At 45.4% G+C, this 22,613-nt stretch overlaps 1 protein-coding gene across 2 annotated transcripts; it reads left to right on the top strand.

The window, feature by feature from the left end:
- The first annotated feature begins 298 nt into the window (after window positions 1–298).
- On the top strand, window positions 299–19,517 carry LOC110088029 (uncharacterized). Of its 2 annotated transcripts, none has more exons than XM_020810063.3 (4): window positions 299–786; window positions 2,406–2,479; window positions 5,599–5,673; window positions 11,245–19,517. In XM_020810063.3, the coding sequence occupies exons 2-4, from the start codon at window positions 2,446–2,448 to the stop codon at window positions 13,524–13,526; spliced, it is 2,391 nt and encodes a 796-aa protein (XP_020665722.3). In that variant the 5' UTR covers window positions 299–786; window positions 2,406–2,445; the 3' UTR covers window positions 13,527–19,517. The 2 variants fall into 2 exon arrangements, with proteins under 2 accessions (XP_020665722.3, XP_020665723.3); XM_020810064.3 differs by having other exon boundaries at window positions 362–490.
- Window positions 19,518–22,613: the final 3,096 nt, after the last annotated feature.

Raw genomic sequence — 22,613 nt, 5'->3', positions numbered from 1 at the left:
GCTCTTTTTCCTATTTAAAGGCCGTTTGGGCGCAGCCGGAGATCGCCCACCTTTTGTGACTGGGGAGGTCGACACCCCCCCCCCCAGTAGGAAGCTGCAAGGGTGACGGCGTGAAAGGCAGGGAGGCAGCCGCTTCCTACCACCACCATCACCATCACAATTTCTGATCTTCTCTCTTTTCTTTATGATCCTCCGCCCCCCAAACCTCCCTCCCCGCCTTCCTGCCTCCCCCTCCTCTCCTCTCTCAGCATCAGATCCCAACCACCACCAACAGCAGCTTGCTCCTGCCCCTTCCTGTGTGTCCTTGCAATACCAAGCCGGTCGGCAACCGATTGCAATGTTACGCGGGTCTCTGCATCTCTGAAGATCTATATGTGTGCATCTCGAGAGGCAGCTGTGAATTTAGAGGGGGGGGCAGCATGAATGGAGCCCCCCCCCCCCAAGATTGCAGACAGACATCTAGTTACTCCTGAACCGGAAGCACCAGCAGGTAATCCAGGAGCTGATCACACACACACACACACATACATACACACACACACACACAAACACACACACAGAGAGAGAGAGAGAGAGAGAGAGAGAGAGAGAGAGAGAACTCGACCAAAGTCTAGGGATGGGCAGGATAGGCAAGTGACTCCGGATCGCGGTCTGCTTTTGGGCACCCTTGGCTGACACGCCTTGACTCCCGTTGCTACTATTAGGAGTGAGTGGATCGGGCGGCTGCAGAAGCGACCCCATAACGCCTCACCATGCGAGGGTAAAGCGACCTGTCGGCGGGGAAAAGTGAGTACAGTAAAGACAAACCGATCCGATGGTGGTAGGCAGAGCAGAAGGATGGAGGGATGGAGGATTAAGCGCAGACGAAGATGCAGGATTGAGGAAGAGATTCATCCAAAGAAAGAAATAGAGAAGAAGGAAATGTGTTGTTGTTTTTTTTAAGCACTACCAACGCGGTCCCTTGTAAGCCTACTGACATTTCCCATACATTTTGACCGGGAATAAACCTACCTAGCCATCTCATGGGCAAGCTTCATTTATCGCCCCAACACCCCTTTGAGGCAAGCTGAGCTGAGAGATGGTGGCATGCTCAGAAACGGGAATCCGCTGTGGACCTAGGTTTTGTCAAATCGTGAGCCCACACTCTCTGGCCACACCATCTCTCCGAGGTGTGTTCTCATTATTCAGAGGGAGTCCAGTTAGCAAGCTAGCTGTTCTGTTAGCAGTTCAGCCACAAGAACAGCCTTCTTTGGCTCAGGGTCTTCCAGATGTGTCAAGATGACAGCTCCCTCCCTCCCCAGCCGCCATGAATGAGGGAGGGTGGGAGCTGTAACTGGCACGTCTCAATGTCTCCTCCACCCCACAAAACTCATTTTTACTGAGTTAGTGAATAAGATGGCCTAGTTCAAGCCCTGAAGTTGGCTGAAAGACTCGGGCATCTCAGGAAGACACAGGCATTTCCCAGTCCTGAAGTTCTTTAAATTGACTTGTCAAAGACCAAACCTGAGACCATCTATACACAAAACATGCACTTCACTGGAGTATAATCTCTTCCAAATAAATTATCCATGTGGAGCTCAGCAACAGAGCAGGGACAGTCTGTCCCAAATTTTGTCCCCTCCCCTTTCTGAATTATAAGTATCCCCTTAATAATCACTGCAATTCTGTGTTCTTCTAACCTTTCCACATGGACATTATGTTCTTTGTTATATGTAATAACAAAAAGTAATTTAAGCACCTTTAAGACCAACAAATATTGTTTGGTAGATTCTTTTGTGGACTATCACCCATTTCTTTCAGAATTACCGTCTTCCTGGCTGAATTGTCTCACTCACTTGTCTTGCAGGTAATTGTTAAAAAGTATATTTTCAAAACTGTCTTTGTACTTATTGCCACATAAATGCAAGATGGTTTTAAAAATTAACCTTTAATGGGCTTGGAAGACAGATCAGGAAAGTAATAGGTGAATTTCGACACACTTTGGATACTGAAGTGAATCCACTTTAGTTTAAAACACGGAATCTGCACTGTGTACATTATGCTATAAAATCACAGGTGTTTGATACTAATCTAACTGGCATGGCTCTTTTGTACAGGGAGCTGGAATTTTAGTTGCTGTAGTTCAAATGAACATATTAATGCTCTTTAGCAAAGTATTCTAAGTATGTTACCAAACTACAAAGCCCAGAATACCTTAGGATGGCACTATGGTCGCTAAAGTGTTCCCAAACTGCCAAAACAATGTAGTGGTGTAGATATAGTTTCTGGACGGTAACTGTCTTTCCTCAGGTAGCTTAGTTATGACAGACTGACTAGAACAGATGGCTATTGGGGCTGAGAAAGTGTGGCTCTCCAAGTAGTAAAACAAACTGCAAAGAAATGAGTGACTGTGGTTTATTTTCCAGGCCTTGTGCTGCAGAAATTCCCCTGAATCCCAGCAACGACATGCAGGATAATTATGAAAATGTGATCTCTCTGGGTAAGAGTTATTTGCCTCCCCTAAAACTGGATGTATTGCTAAGGAGTCACAGAGCCTGTACAGATGGATGAGACCATAGCATGGAGAAGTTTTCTTGCTTAATGTATGGTTTAACTTCCACAATTCCCTTGACACTAAATGTGATGATAAACAGCTGTTGGCTTATATAACTGTGTAGCTTTAAAAGGTTATGGCAAATGCATGGAGGAGACATCTCTCAAAAGGTATTAACCACCATAGCTAAATAAAAGCTCCACGTTCAAGAGCAGTCTACCTTTGAATACTAATTGGTGAGGAACAGCAGCGGTAGAAAAGTACTTAGAGACTAGACACACTGGGCAAAATCCTGTTAGCATAGTTACACCAGCATGAACGGGATCCTGGAACTGGAAATAATTAATTTAAACTAATTGAAAACGTTTGCCCCTTTCCAAATTCTCAGATCGCCCAGGGCTCCCTTTTACCCTGGGGAAAGCTTTGGGGGCCTTGGGACAAGGAGGAAGCTTTTCATAGTCAAACATCCCCGCTGGATAACCACTCCTCTCCCTGATCTTTGTGATGGAAATTTGGCCTCTCAAAGGATTCACGAAAGGCAAAAGGAAGAATCTGAGTTCTTACTCAGTCATACCCACCCATTTTACTTAGCATTTCCCTCACAACATACATATGGAGGGACTTGCATCTGAGCTGCCCCTGCATTTATAGGCTGGAGTGCTTCTGGAAAGATTTTGCTCTGTGCTTTTAGTCCAGCTAACTGTTAGGATTTTTTAAAAAATATCAAGAAATGCACAGATGTTTATCTTGTGTGTGTGAAATAAAAGCTTAATTTTTGAGTTACAGCTTAGCTCTTATTGCTGCACTCCCCCAAAATGGGTGACTATTAAGCACTGGTTCTATTTTTAATGTGTTGCATATATATTTTTTATTTTGTAACTTGTAAAAGATGAGAGGCTGGCTGTAACTGGGGAAACATACATGGAAGTGTGCATTCATAAGACTTCACTTCTAAAATATCAGGTGATTCTATCTGGTATATGGGGGCCAAGATATTGTTATTAAAATACTTTGCATGAAAAAAAAAGAAACTCAGAACCTGGAGGGGGGTGTAGGAAGCTCTCGTTTTATTTAGATTACTGTATTTCTGGCACCTGAATTTACTTTATGCCAGAGTAACTATGCCAACAGGATTTTTGCTCATTGTGTCTGGAACTATGACCCACAGACTCTGCAATAGCCATGCTGGCTGAGGCATTTTACAACTTGTAGTCCAAAAAATTAGGTTTCCCAGCTGTGTCATCACGTCTACCTTGTGGACTTCCAAGAAGTGTCTGACAGCCACTGCTGAAAAATGATTCGTGGACTCTGGTCCCACCCAGACTAGAGCTCTTCTTATGTTCTTATAAAGCAGGGGTGGGCAACGTTTGGTCCTCTAGTTATTTTGGATGCTAGCTCTAATTCATCCCTATTGCCTATGTTGGCTAGGATCAATGAGACCTGTAGTATAGCGAGAGGGAGGGGGAGTTTTCTCCAGGGAAATTTGGTTAACTCCATCAGACTTTTGGAAGCAGTGTGTTTTTGGTTAAAATATATGATGAAAGGGCCACTTACATCCACCCAGTCCCATGGGCAGATGTGGCTAATACACTTACCTGTTTGTTCCATAGACAGAAGTGGCTCAATACATTTGGACTGACCAAGAAGTCACTGGGTTGGATTGTTGGGACATACAACATTTCAGATGTTCCTCTAACTTTATGTGCGCATTTGTTTTGACCATCCATTATTTATGTAACTAAGAACAACGAAAATACAAAAACGTTAGGGCAGTTTAAGGACATATTAGGAACCTCTTTTTTGCCACAGCCATAAACACAATATGAAAGAAATATAGGCTGAATTAGATTGTTTAAGTCACCTAACAAACCCTAAAGGGCAGTGTGTGAAGAACTGTTTTCAGACTGTGGTCCTTTTCAAATGTGCCAGGGGGCCCTTGCTGAGAATGGCTGATTTAGGTCTCTGGCTCTTGTGCTGAAGAGATGGAACAATTATCATTCTCAGAAAGAAGAACAGGAATTTTATTCCAGTATACCAAAGGGGCATTAGACTGTGGAATGCTTCTCTGAAAATTTTGCTTCCTGGTGGCCCTCCAGAGCAATTCTCCCTTTATTTATTTATTATTTTTGCTTTTGGTTTATCATCTGGTTCAGGAGTTAACCTCGAGGCAAAATCCGGAGCTGGAGTCCCGAAGGCAGCATGTGTCATTCTGCCAACTCCTGCGACATTGCTGGAACCAGTTGTATTGGCTCTTGCCTTTCCATTGGACCATTTCAGCAATGTGGAGAGGGGGGATCTGCTGCTTGGGTAACAGCCTATCCTCCATATTACCTTACCCGGGCATCATGCTCTGGAGAGGACACTCCTCGATTCAGAGCATGTTACCATAGTCTCTCGAGACTGAAGGATGCCTGTAGGTCTCTGGCTGCAGAGCCAGAAGTGGGGAGTTTGATTCCCCACTGTGCTTTCTCAACAGAGACTGGCCTCAATGATCCAGTGGGTTCCTTCATGTTCTGCTGTTCTTAGATGATTACTATAATGATGGAGATCATTGGAATTAAGTGCCAGCATACAGTAGCTCTGCACACAGCAGAATGTGCTGGGATGCTGGATTGTACCTCTTGGGGTTAGAGGCAGGATATAGCACATCGGAATGGTTCCCTACATTTTTTTTAAATCAGAAACAGAAAAATCGCCCATCAGCCTGAGAAGTTCTCAGTCTGGTCGGTTGCTCTTTGCACTGAGATTTTAATGCAGAGGATCATCAAACGCTACGATAGAGGTTGTCTGATGTTGTTCAGTGCCTTCTGCCATAGGCATAGAGCAGACCTTCGGCTTGCATTTAAGGAAGATGAGAAAGGTAGTATCTAATGAATAGTGTTTCAAAGACTCCATCAGTGCAATTCAGTGTATTTCAGAATCTTGGATTTCCAAGGATCTTGGATTCTGAAGTGGGTCCTAACTCGGACAGAATGATTTGAGTGGAAATGTCTAGGTAACTAAGACACTGCATGCATCTAGTTTCTTTCCAAATTACATCCTCTTTCCTCCCTCTGACCATGCAGCAGAGGAAATTGCAATCAGCTGGCCCCGGATAACTGCTTTTGCTGAATCGCACAGGAGAAGAGGATTAGTGCCTGGTAAGTCAGAATGGAGAGTGCTGTCCGTGTGTGTGTGTGTGAATGGGCCCGTTGGTTGTAGAATCCTCATCCTTGTTCCTCCTGGCTCTGAGGCCCAGCCAAGGCCCCTGCCTGCACATGAAGGGCACAGTAGCCTTTCTGGGCAGCTTAGCCGAGTGTGCCTTCACACATTATGACGAGAAGATGCAGGAACAGAGATGCAGAAAAAATGTGAATTCTAGAATCCCATATTTAGTAAGGCCAATGATGTTGTTGATTTGGTGGATTCTGGAAGATGTAGTCCAAAAAAAGCATCTTTTCCAAATTCTGTGTTGAAGAGGATGCAGAAGAGGCTTTCAATTTCAGGCAAAGTATGTCTCCTTTCCAGTCGGATTCACATTCATTTATTGTTGTTGTTGTAACAATGTCTATGCTGCCAATAGTGGTAGAGTACTGTCTGGGTGGTTTACAAGATAATTATGCAAGAACACTTTGCCTCTTGGTGAGCTGGGTACTTATTTATCTGAACCCGTTCAAATTGACTCAAGGTTTTGAGCAGAGGCTTGACTGAGGTACTGCAGTTTAACCATTGCATACAGGGCTTCTTTTAGAGTTCGTGGTGAGGAAGATACAGCTTCTCCTTCACAGGAAGATTCTTTCCATGCAAAGAAGCAAGCATAGCTCAAATGGCATGGGCTTGCGTGTGTTTTCCATGTGAAACGTTCCAGGTTTAGTCCTTGCCATCTAGTTGATCGTTTGGCCTTCCTTCCTCTGATAGTTTCTGTGCCGGCTGGGGAGAGCCAGCCTTCTTTTATTTTGCAACAAGGTCCAAGCAGAACGAGAGAGAAATCCATCCCTTATCCTGCACATGCCTATATGAAAATCCCTATGTAAGGGTTCACCTGACAACAAAAATATTCTTTCGGCTCTGTGTGTGGAAGTAACTTAAAACTCCTCAGGTTCTTTCAAACATTCGACATTTATTTCTGGAACATCAGGGAAACTCTGGAGATAACCGTTAACATTTAACAACTTTTCTGGAAGGATTTATTTATTTATTTATTTATTTATTTATTTATTTATTTATTTATTTATTTATTTATTTATTTATTTATTTATTTATTTGATTTGATTTGATTTGATTTGATTTGATTTGATTTGATTAATATCCCGCCCATCTGGTCTGGTCGATTAATAAAAGGGTTCTGTGAGCAGATTTTCAAACGTTTGTTCCCAGAGTTCTCCAAGACATCTCTGTGTCTCTAGATCCATCAGTGTTGGCTCTGGTGATAATGGCAACAAGGACAGCAATCCTCCTGTCAGGTTTTGTGTACATATGAAGCCCTCTCTCGGGTATAAGAAGTCCCAGGTCTTGGGAGTGAACGTCTCCTCAGTTCGGGGTGGTTCATCCATCGTTCCCTCTCTCTTTTCTCTCTTAGCTGTCTCTTCCCTGATATTTCTTCCCCACTCCCAAGCTTCTTTTTCACCCCAATATGGTTTTTTCCCAGGTATCCTTTCTCTCCTTCTCCTGTCAGCTTCCTCCCAAGGGACCATCAGCTTCTCCCACTTACAGGTCCACGGGTTCTCCAACCAGATCCATTCCCACCCTGAGGGTAGGATCTTTCCCCCCCTCCTTCCCTTTGCTGCTCCTGCTTCTGCCTCTTGCCTTCCCTTTCTCTCTCCCCTTTTTCTGCCCCCCCTTCACTATGCTCTGTCTCCTTTCTTCACCCATTAAGGTCTCCTTCTTTCCCACCTCTTCGAACTATCTAGTTCCTTTCTCTTCCCTCTGGTGTTCCTCCTCCACTTCTCTAGGGATCTCCTGTACAGTATTTCCTTTCTTTCTTCAGCTCCTGTCTCTGTCATCTCCTTCTGAGTTCCCTTGTCTCAAGGGATGGATGATGGACAGCGCTCTGGCAGAGATGCTATCACTCGCCCCCCCAGGCTCACACCCTGCATTTGATTTTAGGGAATTCCTGGCCACCTGTGGTTACCCCATGCATTGTTAAAACCAAGGTTGTGACTAAAGAGTGGGTTGTTGAAGCCAATGAGGACTACAGCTGATGTAAGTGAAGGCAGAGCGTGGAAAGGTTACTGTACTTCTTTTAGACCACGGCTACTGGTGATTAGCCTAAACAGACCTGCTCAGGGCCTTGCATGAATGGACTTTGAAATCTAGAAATCTGAAATGTGCAGGTTTCTCTACTGAGAGCCAGGTCATCATGAAAAGGTTGTGCTGAAGACAGAATTTGTAAGCGGGCGCAGGGGGCAAAATACTAACTAGTGTAATGAAGAATCTGTCCCCTGGCAAAATTTCCATCCCTGGGGAGCTCATCCGCCAATGAGAGAAAACCAAATTACCTCTGAAGCAGTTGGGTTGAATAGCCAGACACACGGGAGATTCCCTTCTGAACACAAAGCTGAAAAGGAAGGAAAGTAAATGGCCCCGCACAGGAGGAAGGGGATGGGGGAAGTAGGAAAGGAAATTAGATACAGATTTGATGGTTGCTAGGCAATTAGCCTTTCCTTGCAGTTCCTCTTTAATTGCTTGCAGACGAGCAGCCAGATCCTCCAGGTAGCTCTGGGAACACACAGCCCCTGATCTCTGAGGCACCTTTGTGGGTATAACCTTCTTTGGCTTCAAAGGCAGATCTCATAAAGAGGAGCTCTACCCCACCCACCATCTGCAGCCAGAATTACACTTGGGGTTCCTGTCAACCAACCGGGACCAGCCCCTAAAGCAAGAGAGAAGTGGACTCCGATGGCCTCTAACAATGCAAGAGCACCTTTTTTTAAAAAAAACATACTAAGTAATGTGTGACTTGAATTATTTACACATGGAGAAACTGGGCCTATGTCAGGGGATTTTTCAGATTCTTCAAAAATGGGAAGGATTGCCCAGGTGTAGAATCACAGCTTGGAAATGAACCCCTTTTTGAATGACCCTAGGAACTTTCTAGTAGCACTCAGTGGGGAAAATCCTTGTTCATGTAGTTTCCAGTCCTGGTTGACCGCTAGTTTGAATCCCCAACAGTGAGCCTGATCAGCTGCGCTTGATGGTTCTTTATTTCTGGGCTTGGATCCTCCTACCTGTGCAACCTTGGGCAGGTTGCACAGTCCTCACTGGCCCCACCTTGGCAGGAACTACCCTGTTCCCCCGAAAATAAGGCCTAACCTGAAAATTAACCCTAGTATGATTTTTCAGGATGCTCGTAATATAAGCCCTACCACCAAAATAAGTCCCAGTTAAGTGAAACCCCACCTTACACCATTGTGCAACAGCCAGAAGATGATATGACTGCAAAATAAAGCATCCCCTGAAAATAACCCCTAATGCATTTTTGGAACAAAAATTAATATAAAACCCTGTCTTATTTTCAGGGAAACATGGTAGTCTGAGTGTCGTGGTCCAAAACAGATTTTTTTTTTTTAGTGTTGTGCAGAAAATGGTAGAGGAGCAATTGAGAGGGATGTAGCCCTTATAAGAGATGTGGTGGCACTGTGGGCTAAACTGCAGAAGCCTGTGCTGCAGGGTCAGAAGACCAGCAGTCGTAAGATCGAATCCACGCGACGGAATGAGCTCCCATCGCTTGTCCCAGCTCCTGCCCACCTAGCGGTTCGAAAGCATGCAAATGCAAGTAGATGAATAGGGACCACCTCGGTGGGAAGGTAACAGCGTTCTGTGTCTAAGTCACACTGGCCATGTGACCATGGAAGATTGTCTTCGGGCAAAACGCTGGCTCTATGGCTTGGAAACGGGGATGAGCACCGCCCCCTAGAGTCGAACACGACTGGACAAAAATTGTCAAGGGGAACCTTTACAGTGGGGTCTCTACTTAAGAACGTCTCTACTTAAGAACAATCCAATTTAAGAACAGCTCCATTTGCTAAATTTTGCTTCTACTTGAAAACAGAAATCCAAGATAAGAACAGGAAAAAAAAAAACTTTCCTGCTCTTTTTTTAACCTTAGGTCATCTTAGGTTAAAAAAAATTCTCCCCCTAGTGGTAGAGTATGTATTAACCAGCTTTGCATTAGTTCCTATGGGAACTAATGCTTCAATGCACGAACGCACCTCTACATAACAAAAAAACAGCCAGAACGGATTAATTGGTTTTCAGTCCATTCCTATGGGAAATTTTGCTTCAACGTAAGAACGTTTCAACTTAAGAACACCATTCCAAAACGGATTAAGTTCTTAAGTAGAGGTTCCACTATAGTTTCTATGGACGGAAAAGAGCAGATATGGATTAAATGGTTTTCAATGCATTCCTATGGGAAATGCAGATTCAACATAAGAACTTTTCAACTTGAGAACCACCTTCCAATACGGATTAAGTTCTTAAGTAGAGACCCCACTGTACCTTTACCTTTAGCCATTATATGGGCATATGGAACTGCCCCATAAAGAGGGAGTACATTCAATGTTGGGGATAACTACAGGGTAGTGCCCTCACAGAGGTGGGAAGAAGATAGATCAGGATTTCCCAGTATACTGCTGAAACAAAGAAGGCTTATAGTAACCATTAGTGGGTTTTTGTATGGACTGCAAGCTCTGTTCAGTTCTGGTGTTCAAAACTGATTCCTTTAATTTTAAGTGTGTCTCTTTTACAGCAGACTCCACTTGGTGGATCTTGAATGACATAGGCCTGGCACATCAGGTGTGCAAGATCTGCCAATTAGTGGAACATGGGGTTCTAGCAAAGAAAAAAAATCAAAGTAGTTCCTACAAGGCTGAGGTCTGACTCGTTTCATTTGTTTAGTTGTTTAGTCGTGTCCGACTCTTCGTGACCCCATGGACCAGAGCACGCCAGGCCCTCCTATCTTCCACTGCCTCCCGGAGTTGTGTCAAGGTTTCTCAGGAGATGGATAAGGTGGTCAGGCACTCCCATTTCTTTAAGAACTTGCCATAGTTTGCTGTGGTCCACACAGTCAAAGGCTTTTGCATAGTCAATGAAGCAGAAGTAGATATTTTTCTGGAACTCTCTGGCTTTCTGTATAATCCAGCGCATGTTAGCAATTTGGTCTCAAGTTCCTCTGCCCCTTTGAAATCCAGCTTGCACATCTGGAAGTTCTCGGTCCACATACTGCTGAAGCCTACCTTGGAGGATTTTGAGCATAACCTTGCTAGCATGTGAAATGAGTGCAATTGTACGGTAGTTGGAGCATTCTTTGGCACTGCCTTTCTTTGGAATTGGGATGTAGACTGACTACCTCTACACTATTGTCCTCATGCCCCACTCATGGGCTTCACAGAGATAGAAATTTGGTTATGAGTGGGAAACAGGATGCTGGATTAAATGAGCAATCTCAAAAACAGGTTGGAAACATACTGTATATTTTTTTGTATTATGCCTCCTATAGTTCCACCTGCAGTCATGCTGCCTGGAGAATTCTGGGGGTTGTACTCTGAAAAGGTAACTTTTCCTAATTCAGGTCTGAACCAGCAAGGCTTCTCTTAACTTGGGAGGAAATCAGGTGGAGGAAAATCAACAAGGCATAGGCCTGATCAAGGGGGCACATTTGGCGAATGATAAAGCTATGATATCAGGTTTTTGTACCCATGACAAACCCTTTCCAATTCCTTTCTCCCAAGTTTCCTTTCCCAGATCGCAGGAGTTACTGGATTCTCTTGTTGTTCCAGCAGAAGATGGACTAATATGTAATAATGAAAATGGAAATGAGGAGGAGGAAGAAGGAGGGAAGGAGGTGGTGACACAGCAGGATGGAGGAGGAGGAGGAGGAGGAGATGATGAGGATGGAGGTGGCATCACAGTTGAGAAGGTGAATATTCAGCAAGATCCACCGCCACAAAAGTCTCCAGAGACGCCCACGTCAGAACAGAAGGCCATGAATAAAGTCCTAGACAAGCTCATCTCAGATGAACAGCTCAGGAAGCCCCTGGGGAAGAAGCAAAGTAAGTGGGGGAGTCCCCATGGCTTCAAGAAGTTCTCCACTCGCAACCACCATGGTCTACTCGGTCAGGCTGGCCGTTGCCATGATTGTGGCAAGGGATATGGCTTTGGCAAGCGCTCCCGGCTGCACGGCAGCAGTGGCGTCGAGAAGCCTTACAAGTGCAATGAATGTGGGAAGTGCTTCCGGCTCAACTCCACTCTGGTGACCCACCAGCGACGTCATACCAGCACGAAGCCTTATCGTTGTGCGGAATGTGGAAAGAGCTTCAGCGTTGGCTCGGCCTTCATCCAGCACCAGCGCACCCACGTGGGCAAGAAGAGCAGCGCGAGCCCAGCTCGGCCCTGTGAATGCAATGTCTGCGGCAAAAGTTTTGGCCTCCCCGCCCACCTCATTAAGCACCAAAAGCAGCACCTGGAAGAGAAGCCCTATAAATGTGATGCCTGTGGCAAGGGTTTCAACTGGAACTCTCACCTGGAGCGCCACCGGCGCATCCACACCGGGGAGAAGCCCTACGTCTGTGAGGACTGTGGCCGTGCTTTTGCCTGGAGTTCTCACCTGGACCGTCACCGGCGAACACACTTTGGCAGCACGCCAGCAGCCGCTCCGTGCAAGCGCTGCTCAGCTGGGGCGACCCCACCGGCCAGCAAAGCCAGCACCAAACCCTACCAGTGCAACGACTGCGGCAAAGGGTTCAGCAAGAATGCCGCCCTGTCCAAGCACAGGCGTGCTCACCACGCTGCGGAGAAACCGTACGTCTGCAAAGACTGTGGCAAGAGCTTCGGGCTGAATGGAGCTTTGCTGCAGCACCGGCGGACGCGCCACCCGGACGATTCGGCCAAACCGTATGCCTGTGACGACTGTGGCAAGAGTTTTGCCTGGAGCTCTCACCTGGACCGGCACCAGCGCATCCACGCTGGGGAGAAGCCTTACCATTGCGAGGATTGCGGCAAGGGCTTCTCACAGAGCTCTCACTTGGAGCGGCACCAGCGCGTGCACCGGAGTGCCGAGCACCCACCCTGCCGCTGTACAGAGTGCAGCTTCGCAGGGCCCCGGAGGAAGCGCCGGTGCAGGGCCTTGCTACCTTGCAAATGCAGCAACTGCGGCAAGAGCTTCCTGTGGAGGCGCCCGGCCTGCAGTGAGTGCGGGAGGGGGGGTGGGGAGGGGGTGCGCCACCAAGGCACGCAAACGGGAGAGAAGCCCTACTCCTGTATAGACTGCGGCAAATCGTTTGCCCAGAACTCGGCCCTGTCCAAGCACCGGCGCATGCACACCGGGGAGAAGCCCTACAAATGCAGCGAGTGTGGGAAAAGCTTCAGCGTGCGCTCCAACCTGCTGAAGCACCAGCGCACCCACCTGGGGGAGAAGCCCTACAAGTGCGGTGACTGCGGGAAAGGTTTCATCCAGAAGTCGGACCTCACCAAGCACCGGCGCATGCACACAGGGGAGAAGCCCTACCGCTGCGACGCGTGCGGCAAGTGCTTCAGCGTCAGCTCCAACCTCATTAAGCACCAGCGCATCCACCTGGGGGAGAAGCCCTATGCCTGTGGGGAGTGTGGCAAGGCCTTCATCCAGCGCTCGGAGCTCACCATCCACCAGCGCACCCACACGGGGGAGAAGCCCTACAAGTGCAGCACCTGCGGCAAATGCTTCAGCCGCAGCTCCCACCTCAACCGCCACCAGCGCACGCACGGCAACGACAAGGCCTCCGTGGCAGCCGTGCCCCCGGCCGCCTTGCTGGCTGCCAAACCGGCCCCTCCTCTGCCTGGCTCTGCCTTCCCAGCCTCTTTCGGCTCCCCCGGTTCCCTCCCGATGCTCCCTTCCTTCCCTTCTTCCCCATCACCCCTACCCATCCCATCTTTGGACCTGCCTTGGGCCCTGTCTTTCCCATCTCGAGGTTTCCCCCATGCGTCCTTCCCTTCTCCTGCTCCGTCTGGGGCCCAGGCTTCTTCTTTAATAAACTAGCCTCTCACAGATCCCTCCCTGTTTTGTACCCCCTCTTATTGTCCTCCCCTTCTCTCTTCCTCTGCAGAGCTCACGTGAGGCAGTTAGGAAGTCCCGGTGGGTTGCGCTTCCTCTCCTCCATTCTCCCTGATTTGGCTGTGCAACGTCCTCCGTGTCCTGCTTGTAGGTTGTGCAGAGCCATCTCTCTGGCTGCTCTAAGAAAGCTGGCCCATTTGGGGGGGGGGCTTATAAGGGAGGTGGGAATGTTCCCCTACCCAGATTTTGAACCTAGAATCCAGGGTGGGCAAAATGAAACCTCCAGATATTTGTTAGACTACAATTCCCAGCATTCCTTACCTTTTGCTATGTTAGCTAGGGCTGATGGGAATTCCAAGTCCTTAGACAGTAGGAAGGCCACACTTTGCCCACCCTGACTTAGATGGGCTCCTGGTCTTTTGTTCCAGTCCTCTTCATCATCATTCTTCTAGGCTTCAGGTGTTTGGTTTAGCCATCAGCTGTGTTCTGCTGTTTTCTCCTGCTTTTTGGCTGTGCCCTTTGGCAGGATCCTGGCTTAGTTGTGTTTAAAGAGAGTACATCCAGGGAAAGGAATGGGACTTAATTAAGGTAAGTCCCATTGATTTGAATAGATCCTCTCTCAGTTTGGAGCCAAGCGATGGCCTCTCACATCCTACCTTAGCGGGAGACATTAAAATTTCTTGGTTTCCTCGCTGTCACGCCATCTCTATTAAATCTTCCCAATTCCTGTTCCTCCAGTCCTTAATTTCACCACCACCACACTACAACTCTGGATTATTTCTGCAGTTTAACACAGATGCATCTACTGCTGCAGTATTCACAGTTTCTGGTAGCTGACAACAATTGTACAGTCCTCTGAAACTCAGATGTTAAAGACAGCGGAGGTTCCGATCATCACTGCTGTCAAAGATAGGCCTGAAGCCCTGAACCTTCTGCAGTGCTCCTGGGGATAGGGGTGGAGAAGAGGTTCTGTGCTTGGCATAGCATGTGGCCATTCCCTCAAGAAATCAACTGTTTTTCCCCCACAACTCACTTTTCTTCTCTGCCTGCCCACCTCTTGTTGGGAAGTGGGGGAGAGGGAGAGGGAGTGCATGATAGATTTTTTTTTAAAAGTGTATGTACAATAAGAGCATACCTGAACTGTATTTTAAGAGCAGAATTCAAATTCCCTTGTAGGGTTGTTTTGGGTTATTTTCTTAAAATGAGTTGATCTCAGTTCTGGTTCTGCAGTATACTTGATGGGGAAAACTAAATAAAATGATGCACAATTTATAACCACTTTTCATTCATAGGATTTCCAATTCAGCCCTCTAGATGTCCTGGATCACAACTCTTAACAAATCCCTTCCCATTGGCCATATTAGCTGACGCTTCTGGGACTTGATGTTCAAAGCATTTGGAGAGCACTTGGAAGGCTAGTGCAAATTTAAGGGATAGACTGATAAATCAAGGGTCCATTTATTGCATTTATCCAGAGGCTTGAACTTCACTCTGATCCAGAAGCCTGTCCTCCTATATATGCTAATTGCAATCCAAATTCTCCTCGGTGCCAGTCCTTAATTCGCCAAAACAGTACCATCCACACAGAAGAAAGAAAGGTCAACAGCCTTGGAAGGACCCAAGGTTTGCCAAGATTGCAAGGTGAAGGGGAGAGAGAGAGGAAAGACTTCAAATGTGCATGATTCGGGAACAGTCCAATCCGGACTGAACATTCCCAGTAGCCACACAGTGCTGCCAGACTGAGATACCAGAAAATCAGCAAACAGTGGTCGGGAAGAAATGGGGTATGCTGCAAAAGGGCATGGCTTGCTTCGTGTCTGGAACACTGAGCAGTAGCATGGCACCCTGCAGTGTTTTGGTTGCAAGTTCTGCTTGTACCACTGATATTGCAAACAGAGTAGACAAGCATTTCATAGCGCTGCAACAGATAGGAAAATTTAAAAGGCCCTTGCCGAACAAACCAAAGGCAAAGCTTTGAGATAGCAGATTTTGGGACTTCAAAAAAGTAATATTTCAAAGCTGTGTTCTAGCTAGCCAAGCCGCAAAGTATGAGGAGGGGAAAGCTCATTTGCATCCCCAATTCAAGGAGAACTGCCATTGAGTGGTCCTGGGAACTGAGGTACGACTACATAGCCATTATCATTAATAGTTGCGGACATGCCTAGCCTCCCCCTCTAGAACGAACCTTTTATGACAGTGACCATCCATGTGTTGGCCAGTATCCTGTTCAGTGTTTACACATGAGTGAATCTCTTATCTGTGGAAGCTGCTATGGGAATCTAAGTGGCACCTCATCAGGTCATCACAGCAGCTTCTGCAGCTGACCTCTGTACATGTAAATACTGAACAGTATATTGACTCTTCTGGAACATCCTATTTTTTAATTATGAGTTCTGTAAGTACAGTGGGGTCTTGACTTGAGAACTTAATCCGTATTGGAAGGCGGTTCTCAAGTCAAAAAGTCTGTAAGTCAAGTCTCCATTGACCTACAGTGCATTGAAAACCGATTAATCCCGTAACAGGCCGTTTTTGTTCCATTTTGGTTTTTTTCTGGTCTGTAAGTCAAATCTCAGTCTGCAAGTCAAACCTAAATTTTGCGGCCAGAGAAGTCTGTAACTCAAAAAGTCTGTAAGTCAAGCCGTCTGTAAGTCAAGGGTCCACTGTATGTTGTTTCTCTTCAGCCTGTTCCCAATTAACTTTTATCTATTAACTGGAATTATGGGATGAGAAATATTATTTCTAGCCACTTCTCCTGCACCATGCAACGATCTATAAACCCCATAATATTACCTAGATGAGAACAGCTGCCAAAACATCAGCCTCTTTTTTTTGGTAGGACAGCAGCAGAGATATTTTGGACAATTTCCAGGGTCCTGTTCGGTCATGTCCCAGCTCCTAATGGGAGTTTCCCTATTCTGAAACAATGAAATGCTTCTCTTAGGGCTTTGTTACTGGCAGCAAGAGCTTTTAGTAAAGCAGACTGGTATATTTTTAACTTTAATTATTTTGATCTTGGCTTCACCTAACCCTTGACATACAGCCCTGAGAACTTATCTGAAATTCAGTTCAATCCTCAGGCTAAAAGATTATTCCCCTGCTGGTTACAGGGAAAGACGGTTCCTGTCTCTTGGTTGTTTAATATAGCTATATGTATTTTTAGAGAGTAAGTCCTCTTGAGTTTCGCAGGGCTTACTCCTAAGCAAATGAGTATATATAGAATTGCAGCCTGAATAAATCAAACAATCTCTACACTCTCCATACTGTGAGAGGAATAAAGCCCCTAAATGAGCGTTGAAAAGTTCAGCAAAGAAATAATTCTGTGCTCTTTATACATTTGTCTCATCTTCCGTCATCCTGCCTGTGAAATGGGGATAATAATGTTTTCCAGTTTAGAGGACTGTAGGAAGAGTTACTGTGATAGAAGACATTGAGAGCACTTAGAAGAAGCACTTTTGTGTAGTGTTGCTGAGAGACCTGTGCCCCCACCCACCCACAAATATTGTCAATTTCCAGTGTATTGTAAACGCCCACCAATGTGATTTGTAGTGAAGGATGATGGGAATAATAGTTCATCAAAAGGTAGGGGCCAGAGATTCTCCAGAAGAATACAGCACCCATATATAATATTATAGAGCACTCTTCCCCTGTATCATTATAGCACAACCATTAAAAGCAGCAGAGCTGTCTTTCCTTTAAAGAGAAGCAGCCATGTAGATAGGGAGGCCCTCCCTTCTCACGTCTAACACAGAAGCAGATGGATCATAATCTGAAAGCAAACTTTACTTTAAATCTGACCTGTAGGGCACAAATACTTTTCATAGGGACCAGCAATTTGTAGCATCGATTCAGCATATCATCTCCTCTTCCTACTCCAACATCTATGCAGCAGCAGAAGTAACGTGGGTAGGGGCGGACGGACAGGCTGACCAACAGCTCTCTAGACTCATTGTTCCCAGCCATGTAAATGGTTTGGTAGATGTATAAGCACACACCCCTGCCTTCTCGCCTGTTTGTGTTCCAAATGCCAGCTGACACTGACTGTGGGGACCCCACTTACTGAAGTGAAAGTGCTAAAGTCCAGCAGAAGTACAGTTTTCTGTCCCCTTCTGGGCTTTCTATTTTAAAGACTTCCATGGGCCCCGATTATTGCCTCTTCTTAGAACCTGTTTCACCCAATCTGAATACAGTACTGCTAGTGAGTTGATGTGTCTTCATTTTGCTGTAACTGGGATAAACCAATCCATATCAACCTTCTGCGATGATGTTCAGTATAAAACTATTTGATGAATGCTGTTGTAATATGAGTTGGCATGGGGAAAATTCGATCCCTGGACCAGTTCTTCTCTAGCTTATGGTCAAGTTACTGTTAACAGTGGTGCTTTGCAGATGTATCTTTTCCTTGGATCCTGCGGTCTTTGTTTCTTAGCATGTAAGCTCCTTGCGTTCAGGAGCAGGTCTTCTCAAACAACGGTACACATACTGTATGTCTGGACACTTGCTGTTTTCCCTAACGCCCTCTTCACCAAATGACCATAAATGAGAACAACAGAATGCCTGTAAACATATAAATGTCCTTTTGAGAGAAAGTGGGCTTTTTATTTGTGTTGTAGTGAGACTCTGGTTCTTTGACAGAGTGCTTGATGGGACCTAAAATGTTAAAAAAAATTAAGAACCACTGTTCTAGATCACAGATGCACAACTCATGAACTGCATGTGGCCATCAGAGGTTTTCCTTGCTTACTCTCTGGTGGCAGAGAAAGCTCCACCCGCTTTCATCTCCCACCCAGCTGATCATATGGCTATAGGAAAAAGACAGCTGGCCCAGTACTGTCATTAATATCTGACTATATGCTATTTAATTAGGTGACGCACGAGCCCTTTACACTTAGCAAGGGAGCCAGCTTAATGGTGGAATATCTGCTTTGAATCTGAAAGTCCTCAGTTCAGTTCTTTACAAGTTCATTTTTAAAAGGGTCTCAAGGAGCAGGCAATGGGGAAGATACCTGCCTAGCATCGTAGACAGCCACTGCCCATCACAGAAGACAGTTCTGGTCCAGACAGATGATGTGACCTGACAAAAAGCAACTTTCCAGTTGCTACGGTTGCTTTACAGACGCCTCCCCCCCCCCAAACAAATGATTACAAAAGGGTTTGGAGGACTCATGTGACACACGCAAGGGCCCAGATGCCATCCCTTACACTCCTATACAGTATATCTGAATTCAGTTGGGGTGGGTGGGATGTGTGTGTGTGTTTTTTTTTTAAAGGCCTTCTGTACATCTAGCTAGGGTAGGAGAAAATGTTCCCATGTTTTGAAGAGTTCCTAGCATCCCTGACCCTCCTTATTTAAAAAAAGGGGGGGGGGAATAAGAAGGCTGCATTGGGGGCTAGTTTCAATGTTTTAAAAAAAGATATTTTGGTTTTAAAATAATAAATAATTTAGGACGTGGGAATGTGCAGTTCCAGAACTTCTGCAGATTGCCTTTCCCCGGGCTAAAGAGAATTATTCACTAAGAGCGATTTCAATATCAAAGACTTCATATGGAGTCTGTTCAGCTCATATATTGTTACCCAAGAATCAGTGACAACGTCGGTAACACACACCCCTAATTCCCTTGCCAGGTCAAGGAAATTTTTAGGGAATATAAAATGTTCTAACTGGCTGTTCAAGCTGAGGTTGGTGGGTGGGTGTTTGCTTGTTCTATTTAATTCAATCTGTTTCTATACCATGTATCACATGCCAAATAAATCCTTAAAAGTACAATATTGGGATGACAGCAGCAACCAGTTCTCTCTTGCTTCTCATGGCCCTTCTATTGTGTTGCCAAATGTTGTCGGGCGTGTGAGAGGACTACTGTAGTTATCTTCTCTGCTCGCCATCCAGAATTCCCTTTCGCAAAGGAATAAATGCTTGTTTGCCTCTTCTCTGAAACCTCTCCACTTTACATAATGCAATTAAACCTAATCTGAATTGCTTGATTGTCTGGTTGAAATTGGAACAAGCAAATAGGACGTAGGAAAAGGATGGGTGGTTTTATACACACATTTCTTTCTAAGCAGCTTTTTTTTAAAGCAGCTTTTTGTGAGGAAAAGAGAGGAGGGTGTCTCCCCTATCACAACAGCTTTCCTAAGACCACCACAACAGGTCCTTCTGTCATGAACACTGTCCCAGAGCATCCCTGGAGTCACTAATATTCTTATTTAAAATAATTAGTCCTTATGCATGACGACAGAAGGAGAAACCTCCAGCTCCCTTCCCACCACATTTTCAAAGCAGACAGATTAATAGGATCTCAGTTTTAATGAAATGTGAAGAAATAGAAAAGGAAATGGCAGTCTAACAATGCAAACTCGAATGTGTCTTCTATATTGAGAATAGCTTATATAGCTGGATAGATTTTCTTGCATATGCTTCTTTGCTTTTGGGCTGGATTATCTTAGAAAAGCCATTTTCTTGGTTGAACAATATTTGTATGCAGGTTTGAAATGCAAATTTGTACATCTAATTATAATTTTTTCCTCGGGATAAGTCAGGAAAACATTAGAAGTCCATTTAGACCTTCAGTACTTTGTTTGTTTGTTTGTTTGTTTGATGTATACTGTACCCCGCCCATCTAGACGCAAGTCTACTCTGGGCAGCAGCACCTTGTTGTGTGGACTACTCTGGGCGGCTAAACACCTTGTTGTGTGGACTGTGTGAAGAGTTTTCTAAAAGCAGTTTTTTCCCTACCCTACAAAGATACTGCTCTTCCCCAAAGGCCAGACACAAACTTTTAGACTGAGTGCATCTCTTGTAATTGAGTGCTGACTTTAAGTGTCTAAAAAGTACAATTGGAGTTTCTGCTCCCACCTTCAGCTTTCATCATAGCTAGAAAGGGGCATGAATCACCAAAATGGTGGTTTGTCTTGGTTCACAGTTCATAGAAGCCAACAAAACACAAATTTACTAAATTTTCAAAAAACAAAAAAAGCACTACACCACAAATCGGTTTGACTGTTCTGGAATTTTTTAGACGGCCCAATGAAGCTTGTCCAAACTCCCTGTCCACACAGCCGCCCTCTTCCCACTGCTCCCATTGCCTCTTCTGCTGCCGCCATTTTGAGAGGCAGCTGGCTCCCACAGGCTGGCAGCCTCTGCGCATGTGGACTTGATGGTCTTGTAGGCCCCTTCCAATTTCGCTTTTCTATGATTCTATGTGCAGAGGCAGCCTGGAGGCTGACTGGCCAGCTGCCTAAGAAATAAAATGATAAATTGATATTTACTATTTTTTAGGCAGCCTACATGTCCCCAGCTGAGAGGCTGGGACATGCATAGAGACAGGTGGCCTGTTGGAGCCGGCTGCCTCTCAAGATACTGTATTTTTCATTGTATAAAACAACACTTTCCCCTTAAATAATTTGAGGAAAAAAATGAGGATCGTTTTATACATGGAAGGCAGTTCTTTACTGCTGCCTTTTGCAGTTACTTTGACCGCCACTTTCCTTGCCTTTTGCCAAGGCACGGGGCTCAGCAAAAAGGAAGCCCTTTGATCCCTGCTTTTTCTAATGTGGGGTTAGAAAAGGGGGTGGTCGGTCATCTTATACATTGGGTCATCTTATAAATGGAAAAATATGGTAGTTTGCCCCTGAAGGTTTATGTATCTGGATGAATTCTTGGATGTCCCAGTAATAAGAATCCCCCGGGGGGGGGGGGCAAAGCAGTGGCACAGCCAAATTATGTGTGAAAACTTTCAAACAGAGTTATCATTAACATATTAAAATTGAATTTATGTAAGTAAAAATGTGGTCGTGGTGGCGCTGTGGGTTAAACCACAGAAGCCTCTGTGCTGCAGGGTCAGAAGACCAGCAGTCATAAGATTGAATCTACGTGACAGAGTGAGCTCCTGTCAATCTAGCAGTTCAAAAGCATGTAAAAATACAGTAGGTAAATAGGTACCACCTCGGTGGAAAGGTAACAGCGTTCCGTGTTTAGTCACGCTGGCCACGTGACCACGGAAACTGTCTTCGGACAAACGCTGGCTCTATGGCTTAGAAATGGGGATGAGCCCTGGAGTCGGACACAACTGGACTAAACGTCAAGGGGAACCTTTACTAAGTAAAAATGTATGTGACATTAATAGGTGTTATCTACCAGAGATGTGCCAAAGAAATACACCTCTGGGAAACCAAGCATATTTTGTGAACTGACATAATCTCCCTTTAATACCCTCACCACCCTTGATACTGTACCTTGAAAGTACTGTATGTAGTTCGAGCTACTTTTCATTTCTCTTCAGTCTAAATCAGAGTTAACTCTTATCACCTCTTATCTGATTATTTTTCCAGACTGGAGAAAATTGGCATCTGAACTTGGCAATATATTCGTGAAGGCTTTCATGGCCGGGATCTAATGGTTGTTCTGGGTTTTTTGGGCTCTTTGGCTGTGTTCTGAAGGTTGTTCTTCCTGATGTTTCGCCAGTCTCTGTGGCCGGCATCTTCAGAGGATAGCAACCTGTATACTGAACGCCTCTACGTGGAGAAAACAGTCAGACAGACCCGGAGACTGGAAACACTCCGAAGCAAAAGAGCACACCTACTATGTTCCTTAACATTTCTACTACGCTGCAGAGGCACACCAGAGTACAAGTTGCTGTCCTCTGAAGATGCCGACCACAGAGACTGGCGAAACGTCAGGAAGAACCTTCAGAACACGGCCAAAGAGCCCGAAAAACCCAGAACAACCATTGAACTTGGCAAACTTCATATGTAAAGCATGTAATCTGCCACTAACGTTTAGCAGAGATGGCCCAACCTCAGGCTTCTGGGGCTTACTTTCTTGTTCTTTTAGGAACTCAAGCTCCATCAGCTTCAGTTTGTTGTAAAACATTAACATCTAGAATTAAAGAATTCTGATCCAGGATTTTATCTTAAGTACCAGAACCAAACAAAAGTTACAATCTATGTGCACAGAAATCCACTCATTCCATCATCTTGTTGCAAGATTTCTTTTCAGTAGTATAATTTAGGGTGGGAAAAGTAATTTTGTTGTGCCCATAGTTTAACAGTTAAGAAAGAGGAATTGTTGCCAATCAG

The sequence above is a fragment of the Pogona vitticeps genome, chromosome 2 (assembly GCF_051106095.1).
Source record: "Pogona vitticeps strain Pit_001003342236 chromosome 2, PviZW2.1, whole genome shotgun sequence".
Classification (NCBI taxonomy): domain Eukaryota; kingdom Metazoa; phylum Chordata; class Lepidosauria; order Squamata; family Agamidae; genus Pogona; species Pogona vitticeps.
The sequence above is the reverse complement of the archived record's forward strand: the minus strand, read 5'-3'. Positions and strand labels throughout refer to the sequence as shown.